The sequence below is a fragment of the Adiantum capillus-veneris genome, chromosome 1 (genome assembly GCF_014529385.1).
Source record: "Adiantum capillus-veneris isolate H3 chromosome 1, ASM1452938v2, whole genome shotgun sequence".
Taxonomy (NCBI): Eukaryota; Viridiplantae; Streptophyta; class Polypodiopsida; order Polypodiales; family Pteridaceae; genus Adiantum; species Adiantum capillus-veneris.
Window position 1 is genome coordinate 104643677 of NC_140931.1, and position 14083 is coordinate 104657759.

At 45.1% G+C, this 14083-nt stretch overlaps 1 protein-coding gene across 8 annotated transcripts in view; it reads right to left on the reverse strand.

The window, feature by feature from the left end:
* LOC147465304 (Vacuolar protein sorting-associated protein 26) overlaps positions 1-14083 on the reverse strand; it is a 134714-nt gene that overhangs the window by 15866 nt on the left and 104765 nt on the right. For 5 of the 8 annotated variants that reach the window (XM_086519329.1, XM_086519322.1, XM_086519333.1 and 2 more), the window contains exon 12: positions 4868-4945. In XM_086519329.1, the coding sequence (XP_086375455.1) occupies positions 4907-4945 (39 nt within the window). In that variant the 3' untranslated portion in view covers positions 4868-4906. Of the gene's footprint in view, positions 1-4635; positions 5055-14083 lie in introns of those variants that run through there. The other 3 variants (XM_086519337.1, XM_086519318.1, XM_086519336.1) reach the window with 2 other exon arrangements.

Genomic DNA, 14083 nt, shown 5'->3' on the forward strand with positions numbered 1-14083 from the left:
TGTGACACCCCCCCTTCTTGAAAGAAAGTAATTGTCCGTGATTACTACATATTTGCAAAACAACTCAAGTTAGCTCAAAAATTTATGAGAGTCATTTTGAGGGACAATCAGTTTTCTCATTCCAAATTGAAGCTCTTGATATCCTGAGTCATTGGCTTTCCAAAAAATTCTCATCCAATAAGGAGTCTCATTCCAAATTGGAGCTCTTGATATCCACCCCAATTAGAGGGGCATTACCATATGTGCATAGGGGAGAGAGCGATGTGCGAGAGCCAATCATCGCGCTACATAGAGCAAGGGAGAAGGAAAGCTTTCCATTAAAGCTGTGATGACTTTGCACCCACTACTCACACACGCTATGTAGCGCACTTATGAAGTCCAAAAATCAGCCCCAACTCAAAAATGCGCTCCCCCTCTTAGAAGGGGCTTCCGGAAAGTGTGTGTTGGCCTGCATGCAACTTCCCTATTGCCAAGTGTCCACTTGACTCCTTTTGCTTCAATTTATTAGTACCCACCAACTTAAAAGTCCTGCCGAGGGGCCAAAACGCCTTAAACTGAGCCTAGCCACCCTTTTACTACACGGATTTCAGTGCCGACTGGCCCGGCCATTTCGTAGCAACCTTCCCTTCCTGACTGCAGGTGAAACTCTCGGCCAAGAGCCGTTTCACACTGCCTATGCAACGTTCGAGCATTTGTGAATTTAACAAGAGGGTCCCAAAAATAAGAAACCAGCAAATATATATAGTGGTTGTCACAATCTCCTGACAGCTTATGTTGGTAGGGGTTCGTTTTCGGGTGTTTTAATGATGGTGCGACATGAATTGCAGTTTGTTTTGGCCCATGCTGACCCGGCGAGGCGTCGATGTCTCGTGCAAGGGAATATTCTCGAATTTGGTGGTATTTATGCTTCTAATGCCTCGGCACATAGAAGTCATCTTTGGGAGGATTTGGTGAAATACCCCTGACGTTCACATGCTTTTTGGTGCGGGGATTTTAATAATGCACCTACAAATCCACACAATACAATTAGCCATTCGCATATGTTGAGCTTTGAACGTTCTTCTTGGGATGCTATGGTCACTAATACAGGTGCTTTGGATCTGTGGGCCAATCGCACTCTTTAGAGCAAGGTTATACTTTTGCTCATGATTCTCACTCTCGATATAGAGCACGATTGGATCAATGGTAGGTACTCAGCACTCCGCAGTATGATATGTTTGCATGTGATATGAGGATTGATCGTTCCTTTACTGTATTAATTATTTTTCTCTTTGGCTCTTGGTCCATTTTGAGACATTGGACGTAAATTCCACACTTCCCCAAAAAGGGGATACTGCATATTAATAATGCATATCTTTCACACACATCATTCCAAACCTTGATTGAAGTTGTGATTCCTCCACTCGTCTCTCATATGTTTAGCGATGTGGATGTGGCCTAATATCGTTTTGTCATGCAGATCCAGGCTGGCATAAAAGATTATGGTTCGTGGTACATGTATCAACTGAGAGATAGAGTGCAGGAAGGTAAGGAGACTTGTCAAGCTTTAGAAAGTCTTGCAAATACTAGATGGCTTACTGATTCGGAACAAGAGAAATTGTGTGCAACTGAAGCCTCTTTGATGCATAGTAACAGGAGGAAACTTGAAAAATGGAAGGTTAGTCGAGACAATATGTTTTTATCGATAAAGGTTGTTCATCGAAACAGTTCTTTAAGCATTTGCACCACTCAAGGCAATTTGTCTCTATCAAAAGGGTTAAGGAAGATATTGGGCAATGAAAGGCCAATAAAATTCAATTGGCAGATTCCATGGTGGATCATTTTTAGCGGGTTTTTGCCAGGCCTGAGGCTCCCTCAAGGGAGGTTTTGCAAGCCAAACAGTTGTTGTTGTCCTATGTACATCCTATATTGACAGTGAATGATGTAACTGCCCTTGAGTTTTACTGAGGCTAAGTTGCACGACAGTTCGTTGCATCTTGGTCGTTGGAAATCACCTGGATAAGAAGGTCTTATGGTTGAATTTTCCTTTCGCTTTTGGGAGCCCCTTAAGCAACCTCTACTTTTCATGATAAATCATGCATGGACTATGCAATCTTTGCCGCAATCGTGGAAAGGACTAATGAAATTGTTGCCCAAGCAAGCAGTATGTGAGTACTTCTCACATTGGCGTCCAATCACGGTTATGCTAGTCATTTACAAATTGTTGTCGAAAATGATAGTTGCACGTATTAAAGATCATACATCCAACTAAATATGGATCCATCCCTCGCCGGCAAATTATGGATAACATTGCTAATGCTTTCATTGAAATTGATTATGCAAAATATACTGGACAAGACGAACTTATCATGCAGGTTGACATAGAGAAAGCATTTGACACTATTCATTGGGACTTCATTGCTCAGATAATGACAACTTTGGGTTTTGGGATTTGGGCTTTGGGCTCAGAATGCCTCGGGTGGTCTATTTTCTTTATGAGCATAGTCAATCTGCTGGAAATCTTTATGGTGAGCTGACTCAGTTATGGGATCTTGGTCGATGGGTCAGGCAAGGAAGCCTTTTGAGTGCCATGTTGTATGCTATTGCTACACATCCTTTGTTGTTGCATTTGGACCCCTTAACGACATCTAGCCATTTAGATGGATTGGAATTGCCATCTCGTGATCATTTTGTGACGCAAGCGTATGCGGATGACTCCATGTTTTGGCCTAGGAATCACCATGAGGATGTTCGATGTATCATGGAAGCACTACATGTTTATGGGTTGGCTACAGGTCTGCAAGTGAAGTTTCAAAAATCTAAATTGTTGCCTCTGCATCAAATGGATTGGCACTCTGTATTCTAGCCAGGTGAGATAGTCAAGCCTGATCAAACTGTAAGGCATCTTGGATATCCGCTCGCTTGGTCAGTTAACAATGCAAAATTATTGGATTGGGTTGAGAATAAATTGAGGTCTAAATTGCACTATTGGAAATTGTCTACCTGGCCGTTGCATGTAAGACTCAGAATAGTGCAGTCCATCTTGGTGGCATACATGCAATTTTTCCTGCCATTGTTGCATTGGCCACCCCGTCGTCTTCGAGCATTCATGTCTCAGATTCTAGAGAACTTCTGGTCTACTTCCTCCCAGAAAAAGGGCATGCGATTGCTCGCGATGGATAAGTTGTGTACTCCACAAAGCATTGTGTTGGTCTGAATATTCTACATTTGTGTTCTGATGTTACATGAAGGCTACTTTGTTATTGGTGTTGGTTGAGCAAAAACAGCCATGGATACAGATGTTTGCATTTTTGTGCTCTCATGCAGTTTCTACACCAGCTTTTGGCCATTGGCAACTGTCGTGTTGGGATGTGGTTTTTGGTAAGTTTGAAGCTAGAATACCTGGATGACCCGTTGCTTCCGATCTTGTAGAAAATTGGAAGTTGGTGACGCGGGAATTGTTGTGGCATGGTAGAGATGACGCCTCTAGGAATTCACTTTGATTGGAGAGTTTGCATTAGAGTCGAGTTCTTTATCAAACTCTTGTTTAGCACTCTCCTAGACAGGCTTATGATTCAACGCTCTCATTTAGACAGGCTGCTCTCGTTTACATTTGGCCTTGGGATGCACGACAGGCGCATGTGGGACACCATTAAGGATCTAATAGACTCAATTTCCCCATTCCAATGCTGGTTTCCGAGAATCGAATTTGTAATTGGCTCTACGTTGGTTCTTCGATCTATTCAATATCTGCAAAGAAAGTGTACTGTCATAATCATCTTCCTCAAGCCAAGAACACTGTAATAAGGTATGGAATATGAATAAGAGTGTTACATGGTGGCAGAGTAAAGTTATGAAAGTGTGACATGCTAAGATACCTCTGAAGGAGTGATTATTTATGTGGAGATGCATTGTTGGGATTCTCTCGATTGGCAAATTTTTGCGCTCCAGATTGGCTTCTTCATGATGTGTTCGCTGTGGTGGAAGCATTTTCACATTTACTGTGGTCTTGTTCTCATACGCAACAGTTTGTGGATTGCATCTCTACAGCTCTTTGCACGCGTTTCCCTGGCATACATTTTGGTAGATTTTTCTGGCTCTTTGGAGTGCTGCCGCCATTACTTCGGCCGTAGGCATACTTTTTCGGCTGGGTTAGATTTTGGGTGCTATGGACAAAGTGGAGAGCACGTAATTTCCTCATGTTTCAATAGACTTCCTTCTTCAAGACATCTCTTCAACAGTCTCTTCAAGTTGCCTATGAATTGGACAAGCTCCACGGTAGTCATTACAAGCTCTACTTTGATTGTTTCTGATTTACTGTTTGTAATATTTTCTATGGGTTTTCCTCGTCTTGAGGTTTCCCATTGGTAATTCAATTTGACATTACTGGAAAAAAATGCCTAAGAGAGAGGGAGAAGAAGAAGAGAGTTTTAACGTCGTAGGAAGCTATCATGAGACCTTAGAGATCTATCCGACGAGGAGAATTGACTCAACACCTATTATTCAAGAGGGAGATGGCATAACCAATCTACCATACTTGGGGGGAGAGAGGGAGAGAGAGAGAGAGAGAGAGAGAGAGAGTTATGAATGCAAAGCCAATGCCGAACAAACGATGAAGCAACATGCACTCTTTCAAAGAGAGAAACGGTCATGATGAACTCTGATGCAACCCTTTGGGACAATTTGTGACAGTCAAATGAAGCTTCTTGTGTATACAATACTCAAACGAGAAGTTTGGAAAAGGATAGTGAAAGCATGTGAGATGATCAAAGTGACAACCTTTCGGATTCAGTAGAGCTATTAAGAGCATTCCATCCTTCATCACAGGCCGACAGCCATATACAAATGTCCCAAGAACATACTGAAAACTGAAAATCAAAACACTTACATAAGTATCTATGTTCGTATTAAGTTGAGAGGTGCCGTGTCAGCGTGTCAGTCGTAATGGAAACATCTCCATGGCTACCTGAAATCTTCAAAACTAGTACGTGAGGGCATTCATGTATGCTGCAGCCAATGATAAGAAGATAACATTGACGCAGGCTGCTGATGATACTCTTAATCTGTCAGAGTTACTGCAGTAAGAAGTAAAATTTTGGCAAGCAAGAAAGCCAACTTAGTGTACGGATGAACAAGAGCTCCATAACCATTTACTTCTTTAGCACATGCCTAGTGGAAGTGTTCGTAAACCCATGTGGAGATGAATCTTTTCAAAGTTCAAGGTCACACAAATGCGTGCAAGTTATGACTACTAAAACAACCCCAAAAAAAACATCATAAATGCCCTATAGTGGGCTTATAATTAGGTAAAATATATGCTCCCACAAGTTACACCCATCTGGCAGACATGCACACAAGGAAGCGTGCATTCATACAAAGGCTTCCAAATCCAGGGAAACACAAAAAATCAGAAGCATATTGAAGGAAAAGGACCGCAAGAATCACTCAAGCAAACAACTCTACCTTAAGAAATACATATGGAACAAATTAGTGCACATACTTAATCCACCTAATCATGAAAACCAAGTTATCCTAAGAGAAAACTGTATTTCTTGGCATTTTGATACCTTGCTTTCATACTTATTCACACAAAAGACCATCCAACTAATTGCTATGAGAATCACAACTTGCTCATGAGTTTATACACAATCACACAAAAGATCTACCATATTGAAACTGATCTGAACTGCAACACTGTCACTTTCACACTTGATAACTGAATAAAGAGAACTGAAATAACGGGGGGGGGGGGGGGGGGGGGGGGGGGGGGGGGGGGGAGAGAGAGAGAGAGAGAGAGATGAAATGAAATGTGTTATATTAACGTCTTCAAAAGGCCAAAATGACCTATGAGACCAATCTGTTACAAAATGGTGAATCTAATACCATGTCTGGGTACAAAAGAACTAGAACAAAGATACTACTACTAGAATCCATCCTCATCTGCACTCTGGATGTCAAGAGAGTATGGCTTGAATCCTCTCTTGTAGTCTCCGTCGATGCTCTGTAGCCCCTCTCCTCAATCGTGGCCGTCTGGATCTCCATAGCTCCAGTGCTCAATCGATGAGAGTGCCGGTAGTGGTCGAATGAGTGTGGGCCGAGCTCTGAAGTGATGGCTGCTCCTTTGGCTGTCCCATATCTAGTGAAACGAAATCTGTAATCGGTCTCTGGGACTGTCTCTCTCTATCTCTCCCCAGTAAAGTGTCTCTATATCTGTGTAACTCAAGTAGATATAGCCCAAGACATCTCTGATCCTCATAACTCATGACCCTAGAGAAAGGACCCTCTTTGAATAAGCAATGGAAACAGCCCCGTATCTCATAGTACACTGTGCAATGACATATGTAATGTAGCTCTGTCTCTGGCTCTAGCTGGCATAAGCGGCATATCCTGTTGTCAGCTGATATCCCTCTCAATCTACCAATCTCAATCTCCAGCTGATGTGAGGATGTGCGTATCTGACCAATGGCACACCGCAAACCATGAGACATGTGTGTCCATGTAGCTGGGTCAAATAACAAATCCATCTCCTGTGAGGTGGAGAAGATGCTCTCTATAGAAAGCCATCTTCGTGCCCAACTCCTATGGCGGCTCTATCCACGTCCTCCTGGTATCCAGCTGGATCAGGTCCTGACGAATGAGTCTAATAATCTCCACCCGTGTAAGAGACATCGAGGGTGCCTGAAGAGAGTACTAGAAAGGGGGCAGCTTGTCCATGGTGAAGCCATGCGTATGAAATCATGATGTCATTTGTGCATACCAGCATGAAGTGTCCCCCTGAAGAGCTAACTGTCTGGAAGACTCAAGGGCAAGTCTAGCATTTCTGCCTCTAGTAGTATCCCACAAGCTGTGCACAAAGGAGATTGATCTGATAAGTGCCTCAATCTCCATAGGAGGGGCAGCTAGCTCTGCTCGAATGATAGCGAGGGGTACCGAGGCCTTGGTATGATCAGTCGAGAGATCATAGATACCAAGGGCCTCTCCATACATCTCCAACCATCCTAGGTCCTGGCCTACAAAAGGTCCCCATATCTGCACCCCATACCACATTGCTGAGGCTACTAAAGTATCAAAGAGCCATAACTTTGTCTGAGGTTCCTGGAACTGTGAACCTGCGAAGACATCCTCTCCAAGCCTCCCACAGCCGCAAAAGCTCTAGTCAGTCAAGTCTCTGCTGCTCTCCCCAAAGAAAACCTCAGCCCCGTGAAGACAACCCCAAGGTAAGTGTATGCATCTGTATACAATCTCCTAACCATATGTGAAAGTCAGTGCTGATCTCCTAATCCAAGGTGGTGTGGTGTTAAGCACAATAACCTTGGTTTTACCAAGGTTTACAGACAATCCACTATCCTCTGCAAAATTGTGTAATGCATCCAGCTGTCATGGCATACCCTCTGGTGAGTCGAAGATCAACACAATATCATCAGCATATAACAACAATGGAATCCACGTCCCTGCCAGTTGGGCACCTCTATCACCCTCTCTGTCAATGTAATTAGACACCTCATCAACATACATACCGAATAGAGTAGGAGACAATGGGCAACCCTGTTTCACCCCAATGGTGGAGTGAACTAAATCAGATATCCCCTCCTCCCATCATTGATCTGTATAGAGCCATAATCCCCCAAATCAACACTATGGGCACCCCCATCTCCTGCAGTTTGCGCATCAATTGAGCTCTCAGTACCATGTCAATTGCTTTGCGGAAATCCACAAAGCTACAATAAATCCGTCTTCCATGTGACCTGCCCTCCTCATTGATGGCTTTGAGTGTCTGAATATGATCAAGAGTGGAGAAACCCCTCTTGAAACCGGCCTGGCCCTTGCTCGTACACCCTCACCCTCTGCCCATTTACTCAATTACTCAACGGCTGAGTCTGTGGGTATGCCTCTGATGCTGCACCATGCAGTGTCTCAGTAAGTAAAGTAGTGCACTCTCCACTGAGAGGCCAAGACCAGTTGTGCATAGACGGCTATAGATCTCCTCTATATAAACCGTCTCTGGTGTAAATGTATAACGGGTATGTGACCTGCCTCCTGATGTATGGGCTGTACTATACCGAAATGAAACAGACAATGTCAAAAGTGCATAATCCACTGCTACGCCCACTAGTCTGCCTCCCACTATGAAATCCTGAATACAAGGAACAAAGCTCGGTTGTGCCATAACCTAGTCCATTGTACTGGCCCCGTGTCTGTGTGGAAAGCATGTGAAACCACCTGCTTGAGGAAATCGTTGTACGCCGTATGGCTAACCCATGTGTAGTCGTCATCTCCGTGAAGTATGTCCCATACCCGTCTGCTCTCTATCATGTGAGCATCTGGCAAGCCCCAGTCACCCACATCCAGCTCTCTAAGCATCTCATCTGAAGTGTCGTAGAAGACTGTCTGAGAGTTGCCCGTTCAGGCATTGAAGTCCCCTAGGAGGATGATATCACCATCCCTAGAAAACTCCAATATATCATTATCTAGTATAGAGAAAGGCGCCTGTCCTCTGGATGCAGCATATACTGACATACTGGGAGGGAAGTAACATATGGCAATGTATAGAAATCAGCTTGTGTCAGCTCTCAACCTCACCCACATGTATCTAGCATGATCATCTCTCCATACAATATGTAGTAGTGGTTGTAACTCCTCCCTTAATAGCACTGCTACTCCTCCTGAACCTCTACTCCCATGCTTGAGATCTCGCGACTGTCCTGTGGGCTGTCTCCCATCTGTTCCCACAAGATGTGGCATAAGCTATTTTCTTGTAGAATAGATTGCAATTTAGAAAACATTATTGTGTAAATCTTTTGATGAATAAAAAACAAAAATGTGTTGTCACTTTGAAATTGATTCAATGGAGGCCAAACGCCAAATGTCAGGATATCCTCTCTCTTTTGGAGAGACTGGCAAGGATGCCGAGCTATTTCTAGCAAATTTCAAAATGTCTTGCCGCATAAAAAGAGTGATAGGAGATGAGGAACACTAAGAAATGTTTAAGGTAGTTCTGACGAAGGATGCTAGCACTTGGTTTGACTCTCTATCTCAAGAGGTTAAGGCAAACTATAAGGAAGTCGTTGATCATTTCAAGAGATACTTCTTTGACCCCCAAAACACTCATTGGCCTTTTGAAGATATTGAAGAGGGGGAATGGAGGAACACACCAAGCACACACAAGAAGGCCTCTCTATAGCTTAAGGCATTCACAGCACCCCTATCCTCTCGAAAACACCTTCAAAAGATACAATTCACACTAGCAGACCTCCTCCTGCACACTTCCCAATACTCACACACTCCTCAAAACTACCACATAACTCACACCCATTGCCACAATCCGTGTCAACCCTCACACACGCACACAACCGCTCAATCTCACTCTATAACTCAAATTACCGCCGGTCCGGGGGGCACACACATCCACCTTGCCAACATTGCCGGATAAGACAAGAGCAAGAGAAATATGGAGGGGGAAAGGGAAACGACACCAAAACTAGGCAATAGTGGCTTCATTACACTTCCAAAGACACTTACAAAGCTTGCAACACCATCACAAATGGCCATTTTCCTATGAAAATACAAAGGGGTTTGACAGACACACTCCTTTGTCAAAAGACTCCACTCTGTAGGGTTCAAAAGGCTCAAAAAATCCCTTAGAAATTATTAAAAATTTGACTTTTAGGAAGGGGGGAAGAGGGCTTCAACTTTGGAAATTGCTTTTTCATTGGCCCACTTGGCATCCCCATTTGTTGGGGAGACAGTTGCTTGTTCTTGCTCTATAGTTGCTCCTCTTTGCTTTGAGTAGGGAGGCACTAGCTATGCCGCTTGTGCCCCATGCATTTTTCAATTTTTCATATTTTATTTTATTTCATTTTCTCCCTCTCACCTTTGGATTCTCCTTTTGGCGTGTTTTTGTCCACTTCGGCTTTGTCCGCCCTTGACTACCCCTTGGAGTTGCTCGGAGTGGCCCTTTGACTACTTGCTCGGATTTGCTCTCTCTCTCTCTCTCTCTCTCTCTCTCTCTCTCTCTCTCTCTCTCTCTCTCTCTCTCTCTCTTGCCTCATCTCTCTTGTGTCCCCTCTCGAAAATCAGCAAGGCTGCTAGTGGGGAGGTGCCTCGTATTAACCTTCAAAAACTTTGGGGGTCAGCGGCTCGTGGGAACCCGGCCAGGTGTTATACTATAAGCTAGCTTCCCCAAATATTTCCTACGGATTAAAAGCCCGTCATGTGGCGGCATTTCATGGATTGCCCCTTGAGACACCCCTCAAAAAATCAAAAAATCAACTCAAGGCAACCTCCTATGGGGCCAATTTCAAGCTGGACTTGTTAGCTGCTTAAGAATCCGATGCCCGTGCCGCAAAACTCAGTTGGAGCTTCCCCACGTCGACTTCGAACCATCTGGCCCTGCCGCATTCCAACTCTCCTAAGGCCTCTATGGAGGCGCCAAAAAGCACAAAAAAACGCCTGGCACCCTCTCTCTAGCATATGTCGCCAACTTCGACCTGCCGTACCTTGGCCACCGGGAATTCGATTGATAAACCGTCACTTGCTATCAACTCCACATGGTGCATACTACTTGTTGGAACATGGTCGAGCCCAAAAAAAAAAACCAAACGGCACACCTACCTACGCGGTCAAGTTGGACCATAATTGGCCCCCAACAAACTTTCAGATGGCCAAAACGTGCTCGTTCGAGCTCCGATTAATGATCCGGAAGGACCGGCATAATCCACAACTCGAGCACTTTATGTCTATCCAATCACCCCAACTCTGGCCACCTGTCTTCACTTGCCTTGCCCGTCGGGGATCTACAAACTATTCTAACTTTGAACTAGCATAACTTCCACGTCGTAGCTCTATTTGAGGAGCCGCCTGGACCGGCTTCTAGAGCATCTCGAAGACCACATTCTACAACACCCACTCAGAATTTTGGACACCTTGAACTGCCATCCCAATTGGCCCCTTTTGGAGCCTTCGTGGCCTATAGAATCTCTTTAAACATACATTTCCACTATCCTTTGCCTACCCAAGACCTTTGTACCTCCTGAAACACTTTGGCATGCACCTGTGAGCACCCCCCTTCTAGGCTCGACCAACTTTGGTTGCACCACCTTGTTGAACATTCAAATTCAACCACAAAACAACTTTATTCATCTACAAACTGCAAAACTTGGCAAACACCATGAGAGAACCAAAACCATGTATACAATCTTATTCATGTTCTTACTGCCAAACTTCAAGTGGGTTGCCCCACCCCCTTCATCGTAGCATAGTCACCACGTGGATCAAACACTTGGCACTGATTTCGTCCATCCGCCTGTAACGGCATCCCATAGTGCTCACCCCAGCACATAGCCCATCATGCTGATAGGCCGCCCATGGCCTACCACTATCACTCCAAGCATTCCTTGGCACACTGCCCACTTAGATCAAGCATCATCAAGCATATCATCAATCTCACCAAGCATACCTGACCTGCCATGGCATATACCTGACCCTCCCTCCCAACCATATAAAGCAACAACCTCCGAGCAAGAGATCTCCTCCAAAGATCATTGCTTTTCACATGAACACTTCTCCACATCTACCTCTGTCGACACAACCATAGTAGAACATTGCCCATCCACTGAAAACACCTCTTTTGGAGGGGCTAACCCTCGCATCACCTGTATCCTAGTCAGAGCTCTATCAACAAGCACCTGTGCTTCTTCATCCACATCAACCACTGCATCATCAAATCCCCAATCAGCTTCACTTTCAATACATACACGATCCAAAGAAGACCTACCATACCTCGGCCACCGGAAATCCGATAAATGAACCGTCGCTTGCTATCAACTCCACATGGTGCATACTACTTGTTGAAACCTGATCAAGCCCAAAAAAAACACCAGATGGCACGCCTACTGAGGCTGTCAAGTTGGCCCATAACTCGTCCCCAGCAAACTTTCAATTGGCCATAACTTGCTTGTTCTAGCTCCGATTAATGATCCGAAAGGACCGGCATGCTCTACAACTCGAGCACTTCATGTCTATCCAATCACCCCAGCTTTGGCCACCTGTCTCCACTTGCCCTGTCCGTCGGGGATCTGCAAACCATTCTAGCTTTGAACTAGCATAACTTCCACACTGTAGCTCCATTTGAGGAGCCATCTAGACCGACTTCTAGAGCATCTCAAAGACCACATTCTACAACACCCACTCAGCATTTTGGACACCTTGACCTGCCATCCCAATTGGCCCCTTTTGGATCCTTCTTGGCCTACAGAACCTCTTTAAACATACATTTCCACTATCCTTTGCCTACCTAGGACCTTTCTACCTGCTGAAACACTTTGCCATGCACCTGTGCACACCTCTGGCACTGCTTAGCACCCCTTCTAGGCTCGACCAACTTTGGTTGCACCAATGTTTAATATAACATTTCATTTTATCTCTCTCTCTCTCTCTCTCTCTCTCTCTCTCTCTCTCTCTCTCTCTCTCTCTCTCTCTCTCTCTCTCTCTCTCTCTCTCTCTCTCTCTCTCTCTCTCTCTCTCTTTTGGAAAAATCAGGGCTGTATATTACTGAGTACAATATAATCCTCAGCGGACCAAAATAGCCTATCACGTGGGGTGTACAAGCTGAATGTAAGGGTGAGAGCCACTATAGTGACAACTCGACTAGAACAATCTCATGGTGGTCTGTGTGATGAGTGGAGGAGAAACCACCGAGGGGGGGCATAATGCCATGTAATCTGGCCACCTGTAAGTGTGAAGAAGAGTGGAGATCGGGCCCAACGCCGAAGGAAGGCAAATCGACGAGCCTCGGCTGCTCGAGATGTACCTGAGGAAGAATCCCACTGCCAAATCAAGGTGTGAATGATGTCTAGCCAAATGGCAGTGAGGGTATCCTGAAGGAGCTGTGGAGCCGCACTGAGAATGTGAAGACAACGAGCTCTCCAAACATTCCATAGTGTAATGCTAGTGATGACTGAAAAAACTGAATCACGTGTCTCAGGATCCCCCTGCCAAGCAATCTGTGGTAACATAGCCAAAGTCCCTCGCCGATAACCAGTCGAGGTAAGCATAAGAGCTGGATCTGTGTCTGAGCCCTCGTAGAAAAGATGCGGTCCGGGCATCGGCATCAACCATGAGACAAATCCCCAAGTGAGAAATCCATGCTGAACACCGGCTCTGCTAAGTAAAAAGCAAACTGCTAGCCACACTACATGAGAAGATGAGCATGACCAAAGACTGTGCAGGTGACTCATGTAGTCGCAAAGGACAGCGAGTACATAACGGATCATGACCCATAGTAGCTAGCCAAGTCCCAACTGGAAGTCTTGCATGTGCAATCATCCACATGAAAAAAGAAATACGACGAGCCACATGTAAATCCCAGATGGCTGACCAAAACTGTTGTAGATAGGCATGGGAGAGACCTGAATGTAACCAAAAACGCATACAAGTCGGCTGCTCTGGGTGCTCTCTCATCAATGCTAATCTTCCAATTCTGACAGTGTACTCAAAGAATGATACAAGTGTACCGGTGGGGTTAGAGTGAGACCAATGCCACTCTCCTGGGTCCCAATAAAGCTGAGATAGGGCACGACCCTCCCACACCCAAAGCCTCCAAAGTGCGGCATCAACGGAAGCGAAACGGGGGTCAACACAACGACGCTTCCCGTGGGAGCCAACTACTCGTATGGCCTCCCATCGAGCGCCGGGGTAGACAAGGTGCAGAGAGGTGGTATCATATGTCAATCTAGCATGAATCCCCTGAGAGTAGCCAGTATCAACTGTGAACAGCATGGTGTTTAAACGAACTAATAAGAGAGTGCTTTGAGCAAAGAGATCTTCCCAGCCACTATGTGCTGGCATCTGAACCGTGTCGCGCATGACTGCGTCCCACTGTGAAGGAACGGCGGAGTCAATCTCAAGCAGTCTGTCTGTCACCCCGCGACCAATGTCATAATGTTCTGCCACAAAATCTGCATTCAGCATACGTGTCTCATGAAACAACCGCATAGAGGCAGCAGGGCGAGTGTCCCAAGCAGCCCAATCAATGTGAGTCCTCTCTCCAAGCTGACGGGGTGGATTAACCGAAGAATCAAGCACTGCATCATTCCAAATGAGAGGC